At 36.5% G+C, this 15,606-nt stretch overlaps 1 protein-coding gene across 2 annotated transcripts in view; it reads right to left on the reverse strand.

Annotated features, from left to right (window-relative positions):
- ERC2 (ELKS/RAB6-interacting/CAST family member 2) overlaps positions 1 to 15,606 on the reverse strand; it is a 439,036-nt gene that overhangs the window by 24,394 nt on the left and 399,036 nt on the right. For both annotated transcript variants that reach the window (XM_032211271.1, XM_032211270.1), the window contains exon 13: positions 5,146 to 5,293. In XM_032211271.1, coding sequence (XP_032067162.1) covers positions 5,146 to 5,293 — 148 coding nt within the window. The remainder of the gene's footprint in view (positions 1 to 5,145; positions 5,294 to 15,606) is intronic.

Genomic DNA, 15,606 nt, shown 5'->3' on the forward strand with positions numbered 1-15,606 from the left:
CCTGCACACATACACACACAGAGATAAAGAATCAATATGCACATACTGTACCTGCAGGTTCAGCCAAGGCTGTTTTAAATCCCTTGTACCATAGGTACTGGGCACATTTATTTTTGTAGTTCCTTGTGATGGTTTAATCATCCAGATGTTTAGGTTTATAAAGATATTCCTGGACTCAGGTTTTTCAGAGTTCTTGCAGTTTTAAAGACCAGCAACTTTTTTAGAAGACTTGCAGGAGTCTTCTATGGTGCTGGAGAAGAGTCCTGGGAGTCCCTTGGACTGCAAGGCGATCAAACCGGTCAGTCCTAGAGGAGATCAACCCTGACTGCTCTTTAGAAGGCCAGATCCTGAAGATGAAACTCAAATACTTTGGCCACCTAATGAGAAGGAAGGACTCACTGGAGAAGAGCCTAATGTTGGGAAAGATTGAGGGCAAAAGAAGAAAGGGACGACAGAGAATCAGGTGGCTGGATGGAGTCACTGAAGCAGTAGGCATGAGCTTAAATGGACTCCAGAGGATAGTAGAGGACAGGAAGGCCCTGGAGGAACGTTGTCCATGGGGTCACAATAGGTCGGACATGACTTTGCAACTAACAGACATTTTTTAAAGTGCTATCTTTCTTTTCCTGGGCTAATTAGTCTTTGTTTTTTTTTAAAAAAAAAACTGAGATGAACCATTTTGTTATTTTTCCTAGCATTTGAAATAGAAGTGTTTGAATCAAGTTAACTCTAAATGTGAATGGAGATCATGATTCCTACTTCTGCAAAATAACCAAAGAATTACTGGGATTAGCTTGCAACAAACTAAGTGCATTAGTGTATCCAGGAACCCTAGAGATGACATAACATGAAAAGTATGCCTTTAAAGTAGACAATTTAATAGTGATGGGGTTTTTTTTAATAGAGAGTGATATCCATTTTTGCCCTTCAGAAACAGTTGGTGGCTCAACCTGGCAATGAGCAACCAAACAGGATAAACAAGATCAATATTATTTTTTTTATTAACTATGGTCATTAAGACTTAATACTGATTTCATGATGCATAATCAATCTAAAGGAAGTATTTCAGAAATATAAGGGAAATCAAGGTATGTTTATAATTTGGCACCTGGAATATGTACTATACATCTTTTCTTCTCATAATAAAAGTCATTGTTCACAGGAACTTTAACTAGTGTTTAACCTTAGAAATACCTTTAAAGAAGCATGTAGAAACATAATACAGAGGCAATTAAGATCTACCTAATAGACAATCCTTAATAGCCTACCAAATATTATGTGAATGAAACAAACCTAGACATATTTGGGTTTTGGTAATTCAACCTCAGTATATTGCTGTGATGCATTACACATTCTGATGGAATCAATCCATTTGGCATTAATCCAATCACAACTAACTGCTTTGAATCAATTTGTTATATTGAGGTAATCCACAAGGTGTAATAGCATTGCCTCATGTTTTAAGTCAATCTATGCTTCACTATATCCTGTAGATATAAAATCAAGAAAGACAGAATGAATATTGCATACAGAAATCTTGGTTTGTAACATAACCAGAGGTGATATTCAGCCAGTTTTCACCAGTTCTGGAGAACAGATAGTGGAAATTTTGTTTAGTTTGGAGAACTGGCAAATACTACCTCTGGATGGCCCCGCCCCAATCTATTCGCTGCCTTCTGAGTCCCAGCTGATCAGATGGGCCTTCTTTTGTTGCCATGCACAAGAGAACAGAAGTGGAAAGCAGGTTAGTGGGGTGGGGAGGAAATGCAGTATCCTTCCCCCAGAAGTGACGATGGAATAGGGATTTTGCAGTATCCTTCCCCTGCCACATCCACAAAGCCACACCCACAAAGCCATGCCCACAGAATCGATAGTAAAAAATCTGAATCCCACCAATGAACATAACAGTAAAATAGTTCTTCTTCCTCCTATGATCTAAATAATATTTTCAGATGACAATTGTTTATGGATTTTCTCTTAGTAAAATATCTAGTACACTTTAAACATTCAACTGAACAAAATTTGCATGTCAAATAATTTGCTGGTTAACAAATTATTTTGGAAATTGACTGATTTTCTTTTTAATCTTTCCACTTTTCTCTATTTGTAAAGCACAATTTATTTTTAAAATGTGTGTGAATTACTCAAGCATTATTTGTATACATTTCTATATAACGGAATAACAGTTGGAAGAGACTTGGAGGTCTTCTAGTCCAACCCCCTGCTCAAGTAGGAAACTTATACAATTACAGATAAATATATGCTTATCTATCAATAAGTAGCTAGACACTTTATGTATTTTTCAGTGCATTTGCAGTTTTGTACATATATTTTTATTGAAATTTTTTATTTCAAAAAATAAATAACTGCCAAAATGGAGATCGATTCCATGCCACTTGCATGACCTTTGAAAAATGCTAATTGGGTTATTTTGCATTACAGTAATAGGCAAACAAAACAAAATTTGCTTATTCCTAAATTAACTGCTACAAAGCTGATTTAGATGTGTATGACAAAAGTGATTCCATATTTTTCTCCATAAACATGTTTATGGAAAGTTGAAAATTCCAATTGGGTATGGTGAGATCTCTGAAAATCCCTAAAACAAGTCATTCAATTACTTACTATATAAACAATTTAATGTAAGGGTGATTTTAAAAAAATAAGATATCACACTAACATTATACAGACAGAAGTATGTCCCTAAATATTATGTCTCCATCCTAAATAAATAATACATGAATTTATTACAATTATTAACAAGTGTATTTTATTTTGCTGACAATTACTGCAGCATTATTTTGATTTTTCATGGATTTATTCTTACAATGTCCATGTAGGTTTCTTTGTTAATCTTGGTTGGGCATTGTAGCATTTGAAAGAATACTTTTAGGCCCTCATTTTTGAAATGTTGGGTGATCCATAAATATAAATTCCACCCATCATGAATCAGGATTCGGTTCCTGACATCAGTAGTTACCTTCATAATAAAAATACTTTATTTTTTTAAAGGAAAAGAATTAAGAGCATTAGGAAAAGGAAGCATAATTAAATACTGTCTGTCATCCTAGATTTTTTCTAATCAGAGAGAGACCAACATTTTTATGGCTTTCTTCAGTATGATTTGCAATGCAAACAAAAACAAGTTCCTGTGAGATCTGTTTCATCGATAAGTGGATAAACAGAAGTCTTCAAATCACCAAATCCTTCCAGAGAAGGACATTGCATTGCTCTTAAAGAGTAATACATACTAACCATTTACAGAATTATGATACTTCAGCAACATTATTCTAAGTCACTAATACATCCATGTTAGAGGACATGTATTTCAATCTGAAATATCACTCATGTGGATACATTAACAAAAATCCTACCACTTCCTGTCTGAAGATTTAAAACATTTGATACCACATTTAAATTATGTGTTACGGACTTCGCAAATAAAAAGAGTAGGAAACTTCCTGGTAATAATGATTGAACAATCTTCTACTTATCATTTCAGAGAGGGGTGAGTGACTGGATTCTGATGGGTATCCAAGGAGGATGGGGAAGGAAAATCCATTTATCTTGTACTTTCTTTCTCTAGAAAAGTACCTACAGATGCTTGCAGACAATGTGGCTCTGTGTAAGGATAAACCCTTCTTCCCACAAATGTAGTTGGATGGGACATGCTTTGGGAAATAGGAGTAGGCGAGCCCTTAATATGACACAGCTCTTTAAAAAGATGAAAACAGTCTCTTTTACCCTTCCCTTTCCTCTTCTGAATCTCATCTGGTATGGAGGGAAGTTAGCTTTACTTGGTCTTCTATACATGCATTTACAAGTATGGACAGTGATCATATTTTGCAAGCGAATGGAAAAAAAACAGAAAAAAAAGCCTGATCCACAAGTCCAAAATTCTGTGTCAGAAACAAACAATGTTGTGATACATTACAAAGCTGATCTGGGAGGAATGGCCCTAAGTTTTAAATATACAAACCTTCAGTATTGGGAAGTCTAAGTTTGCTAATCATTAAAATAAATTATTATTCCTTTTCGCACGTTCTCAGAAAGAAAAATGAGATCTGCCCTTTATATGACAAATCTTTGGCACTCAAAGCTTTTCAACAATAGGGATTTTGGTGACTACTCAGGAAGATAGACAATTCCCAGAAAATTAAATGTTTAGAACAAGGCTGTCAAAACTCCCAGCCCATGAGCCAGATGCATCCCACGCTGGCCACACCCACGCCCAGTTCAGCAAAGGGGGGAAATTCCTGATACGTCACATAATGCTGCCATGATGACATGAGTTTGACATCTCTGGTCTAGAACATAAAGTGATCTATGGAAAGTTATGTAGCACAAGAAAACAGATAAAAGTAGGGAAATGATATGTGTCTTGTTTAACAAAGGGTAAGGGCTTTTTGGAGGGGTTTATCATTGTTTTTAATTTCAGGCTTTCTATACTTTTTAAATAGTTGGGGCAAATTTGTACAATTCAACAATGGGCTTTCTTGCATGCAGAGATTAAATTCTATCCATACCTTCATGGCATCAATGTCAGTAAAAGGTAGGCCACACAGACACAAGGATAATTTTAGGATTTGCTTTCTATTTACTGGCATTCTATTTACTAGCAATAGCACTTAGACTTATATACCACTTTGCGGTGCTTTACAGACCTCTTTAAGTGGTTTACAGTGTCAGCATATTGGCCCCAACAATCTGGGGCCTCATTTTAACTGCCTCGGAAGAATGGAAGTTTGAAACAACCTTGAGTTGGTGAGAATTGAATTGCCAAACTGCAGATGGCAGTCAGATAACTGGGATGGACCATCCAAATAAGCAAATAATGCAATAATATACAGGAAATAAAGTTAGTGTGATTCTGTATGAGAAACATATCTCAAAATCTTACCGGCTACTATTGTATAATCAGTAGTTAGATGTGAAAAAAAAGGGAAAACAAGATATATATGGAATAAGTTAACACTACGTTCAGCTAAAGACCAGTAAAATAGTAGGGAGATGACATGTATTTTGATCCCCACTTTTCCTCCAGCTGTCACAAGGTTTGTTTTAAGGCTTAACTTAAAGTCAGAAGAAAACTGAGGGAATAATCTCGGAGTCCCTAGAAAGAAATGGGGAGAAAAGATTCCCAACCTGTTGTTTTAGCTGATGGACCAATCTGTCTTTTTCTCTTTTCAAAGCCATCACTTCTTCCTGCGTTTTCTTTTTCTTTGAAGCGGACAGCTCAAGCAAGGCAATGTTTGCATCTTTTTCACTAATGGCAGCAAGCAATGCTTCCTGTCTGAAGAAAGAAAGAAAGAAAGAAAGAAACAGACAGACTCACATCGTGAGAGAAAGAGAAAGAGAAAGAGAGGAAGAAAGGAAGAAAGAAAGAAAGAAAGAAAGAAAGAAAGAGAAAGAAAGAAAGAAAGAAAGAAAGTCAAACCTCTGGGCAAACATTTTTTAGAAAAAACTATTTTATAAAATGTAGAACCAAGAAGAAATCACCTTAAGCTTTTTGAATACATGTTGAATTTTACTTTTATATACATGGTACCCCCAAATATATTTTTTCTGGGTTGATTTGTATAATATACTTGTAATTTAATTTATGACATTATTGGCAAGTGAATATCGGATACTTTATAAATAATGGTGCATGAATACTACTATTTACATGTATACCTGGTGCATATATGGAATGTGGTATAAATTTAGACCATTTCTGAAAAACCATATGTGAACCGCAAGTTTTCTTGGGACAGCAGAATTCAAGTTCACTAATGTTCAATTGATATATTACCCTGATCTAATAAAGAATCTAAGGAACTCAGTTTAAATCTTGCTATTTTCCATATTATGTTAGAAAACTCTACGGCATGCCTCAAGTTGCTTAGGCAATTACTTACCAGTTTTTTATTATTAAAATATGATTTTTGAAGTCTGTTTTTACAAGTTTAACTACAAACATGTTCATCCATCCCTCAAATGCAAGTTTTACCATTTTACCCTGGGTGATTAGACTTTTTACAAATTATTTTACAATGGTACACATCAACTGTGCATAAAACATGATCAACAAGTTATCAACTCTGCCATCTTTTTCAATGGTCTTCTTGATTCTGTACCGACTAAATTGCAAAGTTAGTCCTCATAAATCACTTAAGTGAAGTATTCATTGAAGGTTGACAGCAAAAAAAAAAAAGTCTGTTTCAAGAAAGATTGGTTCTAATTCATTGCTGCCAATCTCCCAAACCAGGAGTAATTGTAGCTATGATGAAAGCAAAACTTATCATGGTCTTTTGAAGGCAACCAGATTTATTATTTAATAAATCTTAGTAATCAAAACCACACTAGAATACTAATTGTTTCCTTTCACAGGTTTCCCTCACCAATTCCTAATAACAGTTTATATGTATGAGAATATAATTTTAAAGACATTATTCCATTTCTAGTAATACTGTGAGATATAGTAAATATAGCCCAAAGGAGGCAGCATCTTAAATTCACTACTCAAATTCTATAATCTGTAAAAGTTTTTATACCAGAAGAGGTTTCATCAACATAGGATGGTAGTGATGATTGATTGATACTATTATTGATACCCACACTCAGACCAAGGAATTTTATCAGATTCTTGAATTCTGGGGGAATGTTGTAGCAAGGTACAATATGAAAAGTCTCAATTACATAAGTGAGTACAGAAATGCAGTTAACAACTGATAATCTAGTTTAAGCACTTGAAAGTACAATCTGTAAAATTCAAGAAACCCTCACATACTACATTTCTTTGCTTTTTCATTTTTGCAAATCTGTGTTTCCTGCTACTGATAACTGTCAGAGACGGAAAACCCATCATTACCTTAACAGTAACTTTATTGTTACATTTTTCCACATATTCATAAAAAGTACTAAAATTCAGTGTGACAAAGTTTGTGTGCATGTGATGTGTACACCCAGACAAGTGTTTAATGTATTGGGTTCTATTTTATAAATTCATGGCTGAAATAAACACAGCACACTCAAACCCTAAAACAGTTTTAGTCAATATACTGTAATTGTAAGATATATACAGCTTTCAGCAGAACCCTACACTAGCTTTATATAAATATGAAATATGAATTTTGACCATATCTAGTCTGTAGATATGGTCAAAATTCAGAAAATGTGTGCACTCAGCTCTATGAAAACCCATGAATATAACAGCAGTGATAGAAAAAGCAGGTTTGTGATCAGATTTGAAAGACTATTTTAAGGGCTAAATCATTCATTTCTACTGGTTTAGAAAAAATTGGAAATGATCATGAGATCACTATAAAGACGCAATAAAGTCCCAATAAAATGTATTTTAACTCCTGTCAAACACACAATGTGTGCCTTTTATTAGAGCCATTAAAGAGATTTTGGTCCCAAACCAGGATGAAAACTTGTCTAGAAGTTATTGCATTGATGACTTATCTTTTTGGCACCGAGTGTCGAGTGCCGAAAAGGGAGTGTGCATATGCACATGCTCATTGGGGTTGTGACCCAAAAAAGAAGTTGTGCAGTGGGTATGCACATGCTGGAAAATGAATGTCCGGTTTCCGGTGCATGCATGCACTCTAGCCAGATTGTCTTCCAGTTTCTGGTGTACGTGTGCATGCAACAATCAACTGGCCGGCGCGAGCCAGAAACCAGAAGACCAGCTCTTCTGATTTCTGGCACTGCCGCATGCATGAAGGGCGGCTGATTGTTGCGTGTGCATGTGCGCCAGAAATCCAGAAGAGGAACTGGAGACCCCCCTGAGTTCTAGGTGATATGGCTCTGCATGCCACTTTGGGTACGTGTGCCATAGGTTCGGCATCACTGAGTTATTGCAAACATTTGATGTCATTTAGAACTATCTGGAGCTGTGAAGCAACCACATGCTCTTGATATTAGTCCCCAAGCAAGGAATGCATGCATATTCCCATTGCTGTCACCTAAAAGAAACAAAACATGGGAAATAATATATTTATAGGTAATTATAAATAGGTTAGAGATATTAGTCTCAAAATAAGGGTTAAAATATTAGAAACAAAACAAAAATAAGAGACATTTAACATACACTTGACCCTAATTAACAACAGATCAAAACATGCAGTAAAACAGATTTAATAACCTTACACAGCATTCAGTTTTTAGAAAATGAAATAGACAAAAATGATTTTAGCTTGCACTAGAAAAATATATATATGTGTAGAACTAAACAAATGTTTGGTGTTGATTGCTTTACTGGCAGTTTATTAACTCTCTTGAACAGTCTCCCAGAAGCCTTGAAGAATAATCCATTGCCATGGTACCTCACAGTCTATTTAAAATGGAATAATGTAAACACTTCGGCTTCATTCCGCAGCTTGATTAGTCAGAGCACAGTCTTCTAAGCTTTATTAATAGCAACTAAGTTTAGTAAATGGAAGAGTGAGGTGATGCAATATGAAGACTTCAATATTTCTAAAAGCAAGTTTTCCCCATGTATAATGGCCACCAATATAACCCTACAAATATACTTACAATAGACATTGTCAATATCTATTGACATTGTCATAAATATATAATTATGTGCAAAATAACAATGAACATATAATTAATACCACTTGAAGTGGAACATATATATCTCACCTTTTATGTTCTGATCATGTGAATGGAAAATAAACTACTCAATCATCCTGTCACTTTAATTGTTGTTTTCTTTCCCTTCTGACCCTGAGCATTCAACTTTAAGTTCCGTAGGAGGTGATTTCAGAAAAACTGTGATGATAGATCCCATTTGAAGCAACTTCTTTCTTTCATTCACCTTCTGCCCCCAACCAAACATGCTCTTAATCTTCTATGGATATAGATTGTTTAAACAAACAATCCGAACTCTATTATCTACATTGAATGCATATTTCCTTTATAAAATAATATATTATGTCACATCTGCACAATTGTCCCCAAATCATAATTTGTGGAAAAATTCAATATGACATTCTAGATTTATGTATTGTGGCACTGGCTGACAGAAGAAGAAGAAGAATTTCTCAGAAATGGATTCTGGAAGCCCATTCAAAAAAGGAAATAGTTACAGCTCCTGGATCTAGCACTTCTCCACAGATTCTTCCCAAGTGCATAACAATATATGGAGGGAAAGGCATCATACCATGCTCTCTCCTCCAAGCTGGCTCCTACTCCTAATCTTTCTACAGACAACCTATGGTGTGTAAGGACCTCATATATCATACTATTTTCCTACCATGCTCTATTGCACAAAAGTCAGAGAAATCTGATGCAATGCTGATCCATGCAAAGGGAAGTAAATACAGAGAAGGTACAACCATAGAACCATGCACTGAGAGATTGTTTTAATTAGTTTCAGACACTGTGATGTGACATAGAAATATGGCTGTGCACCACATTGGCTCTCTTAGTCCTGTTTAGTCATCTTTTAAAAGCTGGAAAAGTTGATGGGTCATAATTTAAAAGATGGAAGGCAGTGGTGGGTTTCAAATCCCATTCCAACCAGTACAGTTGGAACGGGGCTGGCGGCATCCTCATGGACACGCGCAGCATGTGCACACACATGCACAGTGCACGCATGCATCTTAGCACCTCCGCAACTCTCCAGCTGCTCCATTGAGCATTGCACAGGCGCTGTACATGTCATGTGCCTGCGTGGAAGTGCAGAAGCCTTTAAACACTGGTAAGGAGCGCGGGCAGGTGGGTGGGCCCTCCAAAGCACTGAACCGGAATGGTATCTGGTGCTCCGGGCTGGCTCCGGTACACGTGTACCAGGGTGTACCGCCTGCAACCCACCACTGATGGAAGGTAACAATAAAACAGTGGTGTCAAACTGGTGGCCCACAGGCCTGATGCATCACATGCAGGCCATGCCCACCAAGCTCTGTGAAGGGAAAAACATTGTGATACATTATGTGATGGCAACATGACACTCTGAGTTAGACACCCGTGCACTACAGAAATATTACTACTGAAGATCTGATGTAGTGTGCTTTTTAATGTGCTTGCTTGCTTACTAATTGCTTCATTTAGCAACTACTCAAAGTTACAAACATGCAAAAGAATTAACAACTTTGTGACCAATCTTTACATTTCCATCATTGCAACATCCCATGGGCAAGTGATCACCATGTGGTCAAGTAGTCACTTCACAACTATCTTGTGACATGTAGAGTTAATAAAGAAGGTCATGGTCACATGGTTACCTGCTTAGCCATTAAATTACCAATCCCAGTTGTAGTCACTAAATAAGAACTCCCTGTATCAAAAATGAATCCATTCTATGTATATATTTGCCATTGACTCTAACTAGTCTTCAAGAATTGTACCATGCGGTCAAAATACAGGTCCTACTGCAAAGTTAGGAATGCATTGGCAGCAGATCAGCACTATAAATGAGTTAGCAATTCAGCTGAATTTAATGAAAGTACTCTTGGCTAAACTTAAAACATTTTTGCACATAGATTTAAAGCACAAAACCATATGTACTCACAAATACACATGGGATAATAATTGAAAAAGCAGATACAGAAATTCATGGATAATAAAACTATTATTTATTCTCAGTTTCAACGATCAAAGAATATAATTGCCTGGAATAGCCTTCATTAAGATGTGTTCCCAGAAAAATTATCCAGAAATAAATAATTCTGGCAATTCCCATTCCAACACATGAAGAAGATGCCATAATGAAAATGATGAATATGAAGCATTTGAATTTGGCTAGGAATTGTGTGTATTACACTAATTGAATTTGAATGAGAACCACAACAAAATAATGGTTTTGAAATCATTATTTTGAAATCATTTGTCAAAAGTAATCCTTTTAATTTAAAAAGAGATTGGATAACCATTTGTCTGAAATGGCATAAGATATTCTGCTTGAACAGGGGGTTGTACTAGAAGACCTTTAAGGTACAACTAGTACAGAAGATTATGAATGGAAAGAGTCCATTTCTTGGTGGATAGGAATGGGACTGGAAGAAAAAAAATACATGGAAGAAAGGGAAGAAAGTGAAAAAGGCACTTTTGTGAAAAGAAATATAATGCAGGAAGATAAACTACATGACCTGTATGAAGAAATATTAGAAGACAGGTCAATCTCACGATAAATGGAAAATGGACTTAGGATGAGTAAGATGACCAAACAAAAATAACATAAATTGTAACTTTTTATTTATGGAAGTTTTACTAATGGAAAATATGAAAAAGATGCTTTATAAGAATAATGATTTGGATGAAAAATGCATATAAGAGAATGATGGCAAAAACGGAGAATAAGATAAAAATGTTGCATAATGTAGAGACAGACATACAGACAGACAGACAGACACCCGCCCCAAAAAACAACCCTCAGCAAAAATTGTTAAGATTTGTGATAGCCCTACTAAAGTACTTGTCATTCTGGGGAATTAACAATGGAAGACTTTTTTTAAAAAATCCATGAGACCATTATTTTAAAAAGTCTAATTTGAATCCGAGCTTACACAGGAATGGAGAGTAGGGATGAGAATAAAAAGATTTGAGGTGGAAAATTGATAAAGGATACCATAAAGAATCAATGAAGATAATCTGAGTATCAGCACATGTCCACCAGCATGTGAATTACTTGCCTGCCTGCCTTCCCTCTCTTTGTTCTACTTTTCATCTTTTCCTCCCTTCTCCCTTTCATTCCCTTATTTACTGAGAAACATATACTTCTGAATCTCTTCAATTTTATCTTTAATTAAGTCATCCTCATTTCAATAAGTATCTTGGGGTTTGGTTTTTCTTACCATGGTAGCGAGCAAAGTATTTTCAAAATAACAAACCAAATTCAGCAGGAAATAAATGAGCATCTTATACTGTTATTTGCATCCATCATGCTTTTTACTCTTAGGCTGAAGAGTACTAATGAAGTTATTATACAAACAGCACTGTGAAAAAAAATTTTTTAACTCCTTGCTAACTTCTTTAAGCCAACTCTCCCAGCTTTAATTTAAAAGCTATATGGTGTCAAACTGCAGCAAATCTAAAGGCAGAACATTGCTGGGAGGTGAGGGAAATATGGAACAGATCCAAGTTATTTCAAGAATCGAGGAGAGGAGAAGTTCAGACAACAGCACACAAATATTTCCTTAATTAGCAGTTTAAAGATAGGCATGAAAAGAAGTCAGATACCAGATTCATGTCGACTAATTATGACTTCCTTGTTAAAAGAACCGCTGCAGGCATTTCCAGGAGCAGGAATGTCAAATTTGAGCAGGGCAACTGACTCATTGATCTTCTTTGGTGGGTAAATGTTTTCCAAATTTGTTACAGACAAGAAACCAGCCTTTACAAAAGGCAGATGAAAATATTTAGAAAGAGGAGGTGCACTGATCACAAACTCTAGAGAGTTATTAAACTGACCCTGGTTTCAAACAGGCAGAAACACACACAGGGAAACGGACCTTCTCAAACGTAGCTGTGAGAGAATGCTTTCCTTGTATTAACTAGACTAGGAAATTATTTAATGTTTACTAAAGTTCTTTTGGATACTGTCCAAAAATGACATTAAACTCCATGTATTTTTAACCTTTCTTCAATAATAAATAGATATGGTAAAATTACCTTCCTGTTTTCATTGTAACCTTCTAATGAACATTGGGCTCCCCAAAATATAGGAAGTATACACAGGCTTTATGAACTAGGAATAACTTTTATTTGGCTTATGGAATCAACTGAATTTTCTGTTAATTATAGCCAGAGCATTAAAAAGGACCACAATTGTAATTTAAAACGCTGAGCATGAGATACTGGCATTTAAAGCAAATATAATTCTACTTTAGCAGCTGAAACTGAACCTTTCGTGAAATGTATTTGCTCTAAACTCACTGTGTGCTACATAATCAATAAAGAAGTGAGATCGTATATATTTAGCTTTGCTAAGCTAATTAATAATATCTTCACTGTTTTGGACAATGTTTGGATTGTAAAAATTCTAAAAGCAAAGTTTCCCAAAAGTATACTGAGAACTTTAAGTTTAAATTAAATTTTAAAAATTAAATTTATGTTTGATTTAGAAAAATAAGGTTTTACACAGGTAAGAAAAAACAAATGAACAGGTATGGAATAGGTGGCACGTACTCAGCAGCAGTAACTATGAGAGGAATCTAGGCATCCTAGTGGACAACCACTTAAGTATGAGCCAGCAATATACTGCAGTTGCCAAAAAAGCCAATGCAGTCATAGGCTGCATAAGTGGAGGAATAGCATCAAAAATCACATGAAGTATTGTTACCATTATTATATTCTGCCTTGATGAGATCTTATTGAAATACTGCATCCAGTTCTGGTTACTTCAATACAAAACAGAGTGCAGAGAAGAGCAACAAAGATTATTAGGGGGCTGGAAGCCAAAAGATATAATCAACGGTTGCAGGAACCGGGTATGTCTAGCCCCATGTTGGTGAACCTATGGCACATGCCCTCTCTGTGTGCATGCGTGCAGTCTCCCCAACTCAGCCAACTGGTGATCGGGTTTCTGACACACGCATGCGCGCTGGCCAGCTGGTCTTTGGGTTTCCGATGCATGCATGCACGTTAGCCAGCTGGTCATGGGATTTCTGACATGTGCATGCCTCCTGGCCAGCTGGTTGTTGGGTTTCCGGTGCTCCAGCATGCACGGACCTTCCAGTTTGAGCACGCTGTGCCTAAAAGGTTCGCCATCACTGGTCTAGCCTAACAAAGGGAAGAACTAAGAGTGACATGATAGCAGTCTTCCAATATTTGAGAGGCTGCCACAAAAAAAGAGAGTGACAACCTATTCCCCAAAGTACTTGAAGGCTAAACAAGAAGTAACAGATGGAAACATATTCAGAGATCTAGATCCAATCTAGAACTAAGGAGAAATTTCCTGACAGTTAAAACAACTGGCCAGTGGAACAGCTTGCCTCCAGAAATTGTGGACGCTCCAACACTAGACGTTTTTAAGAAGAGATTGGACATCCATTTGTCTGAAATGGTATAAGATTTCCTGCCTAAGCAGGGAGTTGGACTAGAAGACCTCTTAGGTCCCTCCTAACCTTGTCATTCTGTTTTCTGTGCCTGGGGAAAAAATCATCACAAGTCTGAGCCCTAATAGAATTTTCAAAATAAAGATAGAGGCATATTTAAGAAAGGAATTAGAATAATGGAGTTCCTTTCTGAAATGAAGGTCCAGAGCAGTGTTTCTCAACTCAGCAACTTTAAGTTGTGTGGACTTCAATTCCCAGTATTCCCCAGTCAGTATGGGTGGGACAGAGTTGAAGAGTTGAAGCCCACATAGCTTAAAATGCTGAGATTGAAAAACATTACTCTAGAGAAAATACCAACATTTGTTTATTTGGGATACATTATTAGAAACAGCAAGTTTATGTCTTAAATACCATTATAGCAGCCCAAAGGAAATTGTGTGGAAAGAAGAGAATGTGGGATATGTTTATTGTTAAGTGTTTTTGGGGGGGTGGGGGTTGCTGAGTGATACATTCTACTGTTTCTGTGAATAGCTGTCCTGGCAAATATATTATCAAAGCTACTATGTGCATACAGTTGACAGTTTTGTATTAAAGGTCCCATACATTCATATTTCCTAGGTATGTTAATTTTGTATCAGTGACTTTCAGTATCCTAGCTATGAATTTATAACTTTCTCATGAATTTAAATATTTATTTACAAGATTGATATAGTGTGCCCAATTTGAAACTCTCCTGAAACTTTCCAATTGAGCCTATTTCCCTAATGCAATGAGTGTCCGGGGGGGGGGGGGGGGGGGGGAGGAAGGGACTCTGTTAAAAAATAAATAAACACATGTATGTATAATTATTTACTTAAATAAAATCTTAGCCTTGGCGTTCATTGTAATGTTTTTACTTAAACCAGAAAGCTCTATTTTTAATTATATTATGTCCACACTGCCTGGGAAATGCTAGCCACTTGGCACTGATTATGGAGTGCCACATGAGTAACAAGAACCATATGATGAGATGCATTTGAATTTGGATCATATGTCCAGTCTTACTGCCTAGATCCACTTATAAACATACAACATTTGAAAAAGGATGCTGTAAACAAAATCTCCTGTGAAATCTCAGACAAAGTGCAGCAATCCCCTGAAAGTCCTGGCCAGTCCTGAATAACAAAGAAGTTTAGGAAGTGCAAGAGGGGAGTTAAACCCCAAGTATTTTACCACCATCAGAAGGGGGCATTTTCTCCCCCTGCCTGTATGTATTTTTCCCTTTCACCCATAAACTGTTGTGTTTACTTTATGGATGCCCATGCACTGAGACAGCAATTAATTTGGGGTGCCAGCAGTGCTGGGATTCAACTAGTGTAACAACCAGTTTGCTGAGCATATACTTCGCGTAGGCGCCAAATATGCACTCCGCATGCACACAGTTCATTTCAAAACAGCTCTAAAACTTACTTTCTACTGTAGCCACAGTGAGTAAAATAGCTGAGGCATGGCAATCCACTGGATTTCAAACAACGGAAATATGAGACAGACTAGCACAGGGGCTGGTGGGCGGGACAACTGATCGCCAGAACTACCACTTCGCCAAACCGGTCTGAACTGGCTAAATCCCACCCCTGGGTGT

The sequence above is a fragment of the Thamnophis elegans genome, chromosome 2 (assembly GCF_009769535.1).
Source record: "Thamnophis elegans isolate rThaEle1 chromosome 2, rThaEle1.pri, whole genome shotgun sequence".
Taxonomy (NCBI): domain Eukaryota; kingdom Metazoa; phylum Chordata; class Lepidosauria; order Squamata; family Colubridae; genus Thamnophis; species Thamnophis elegans.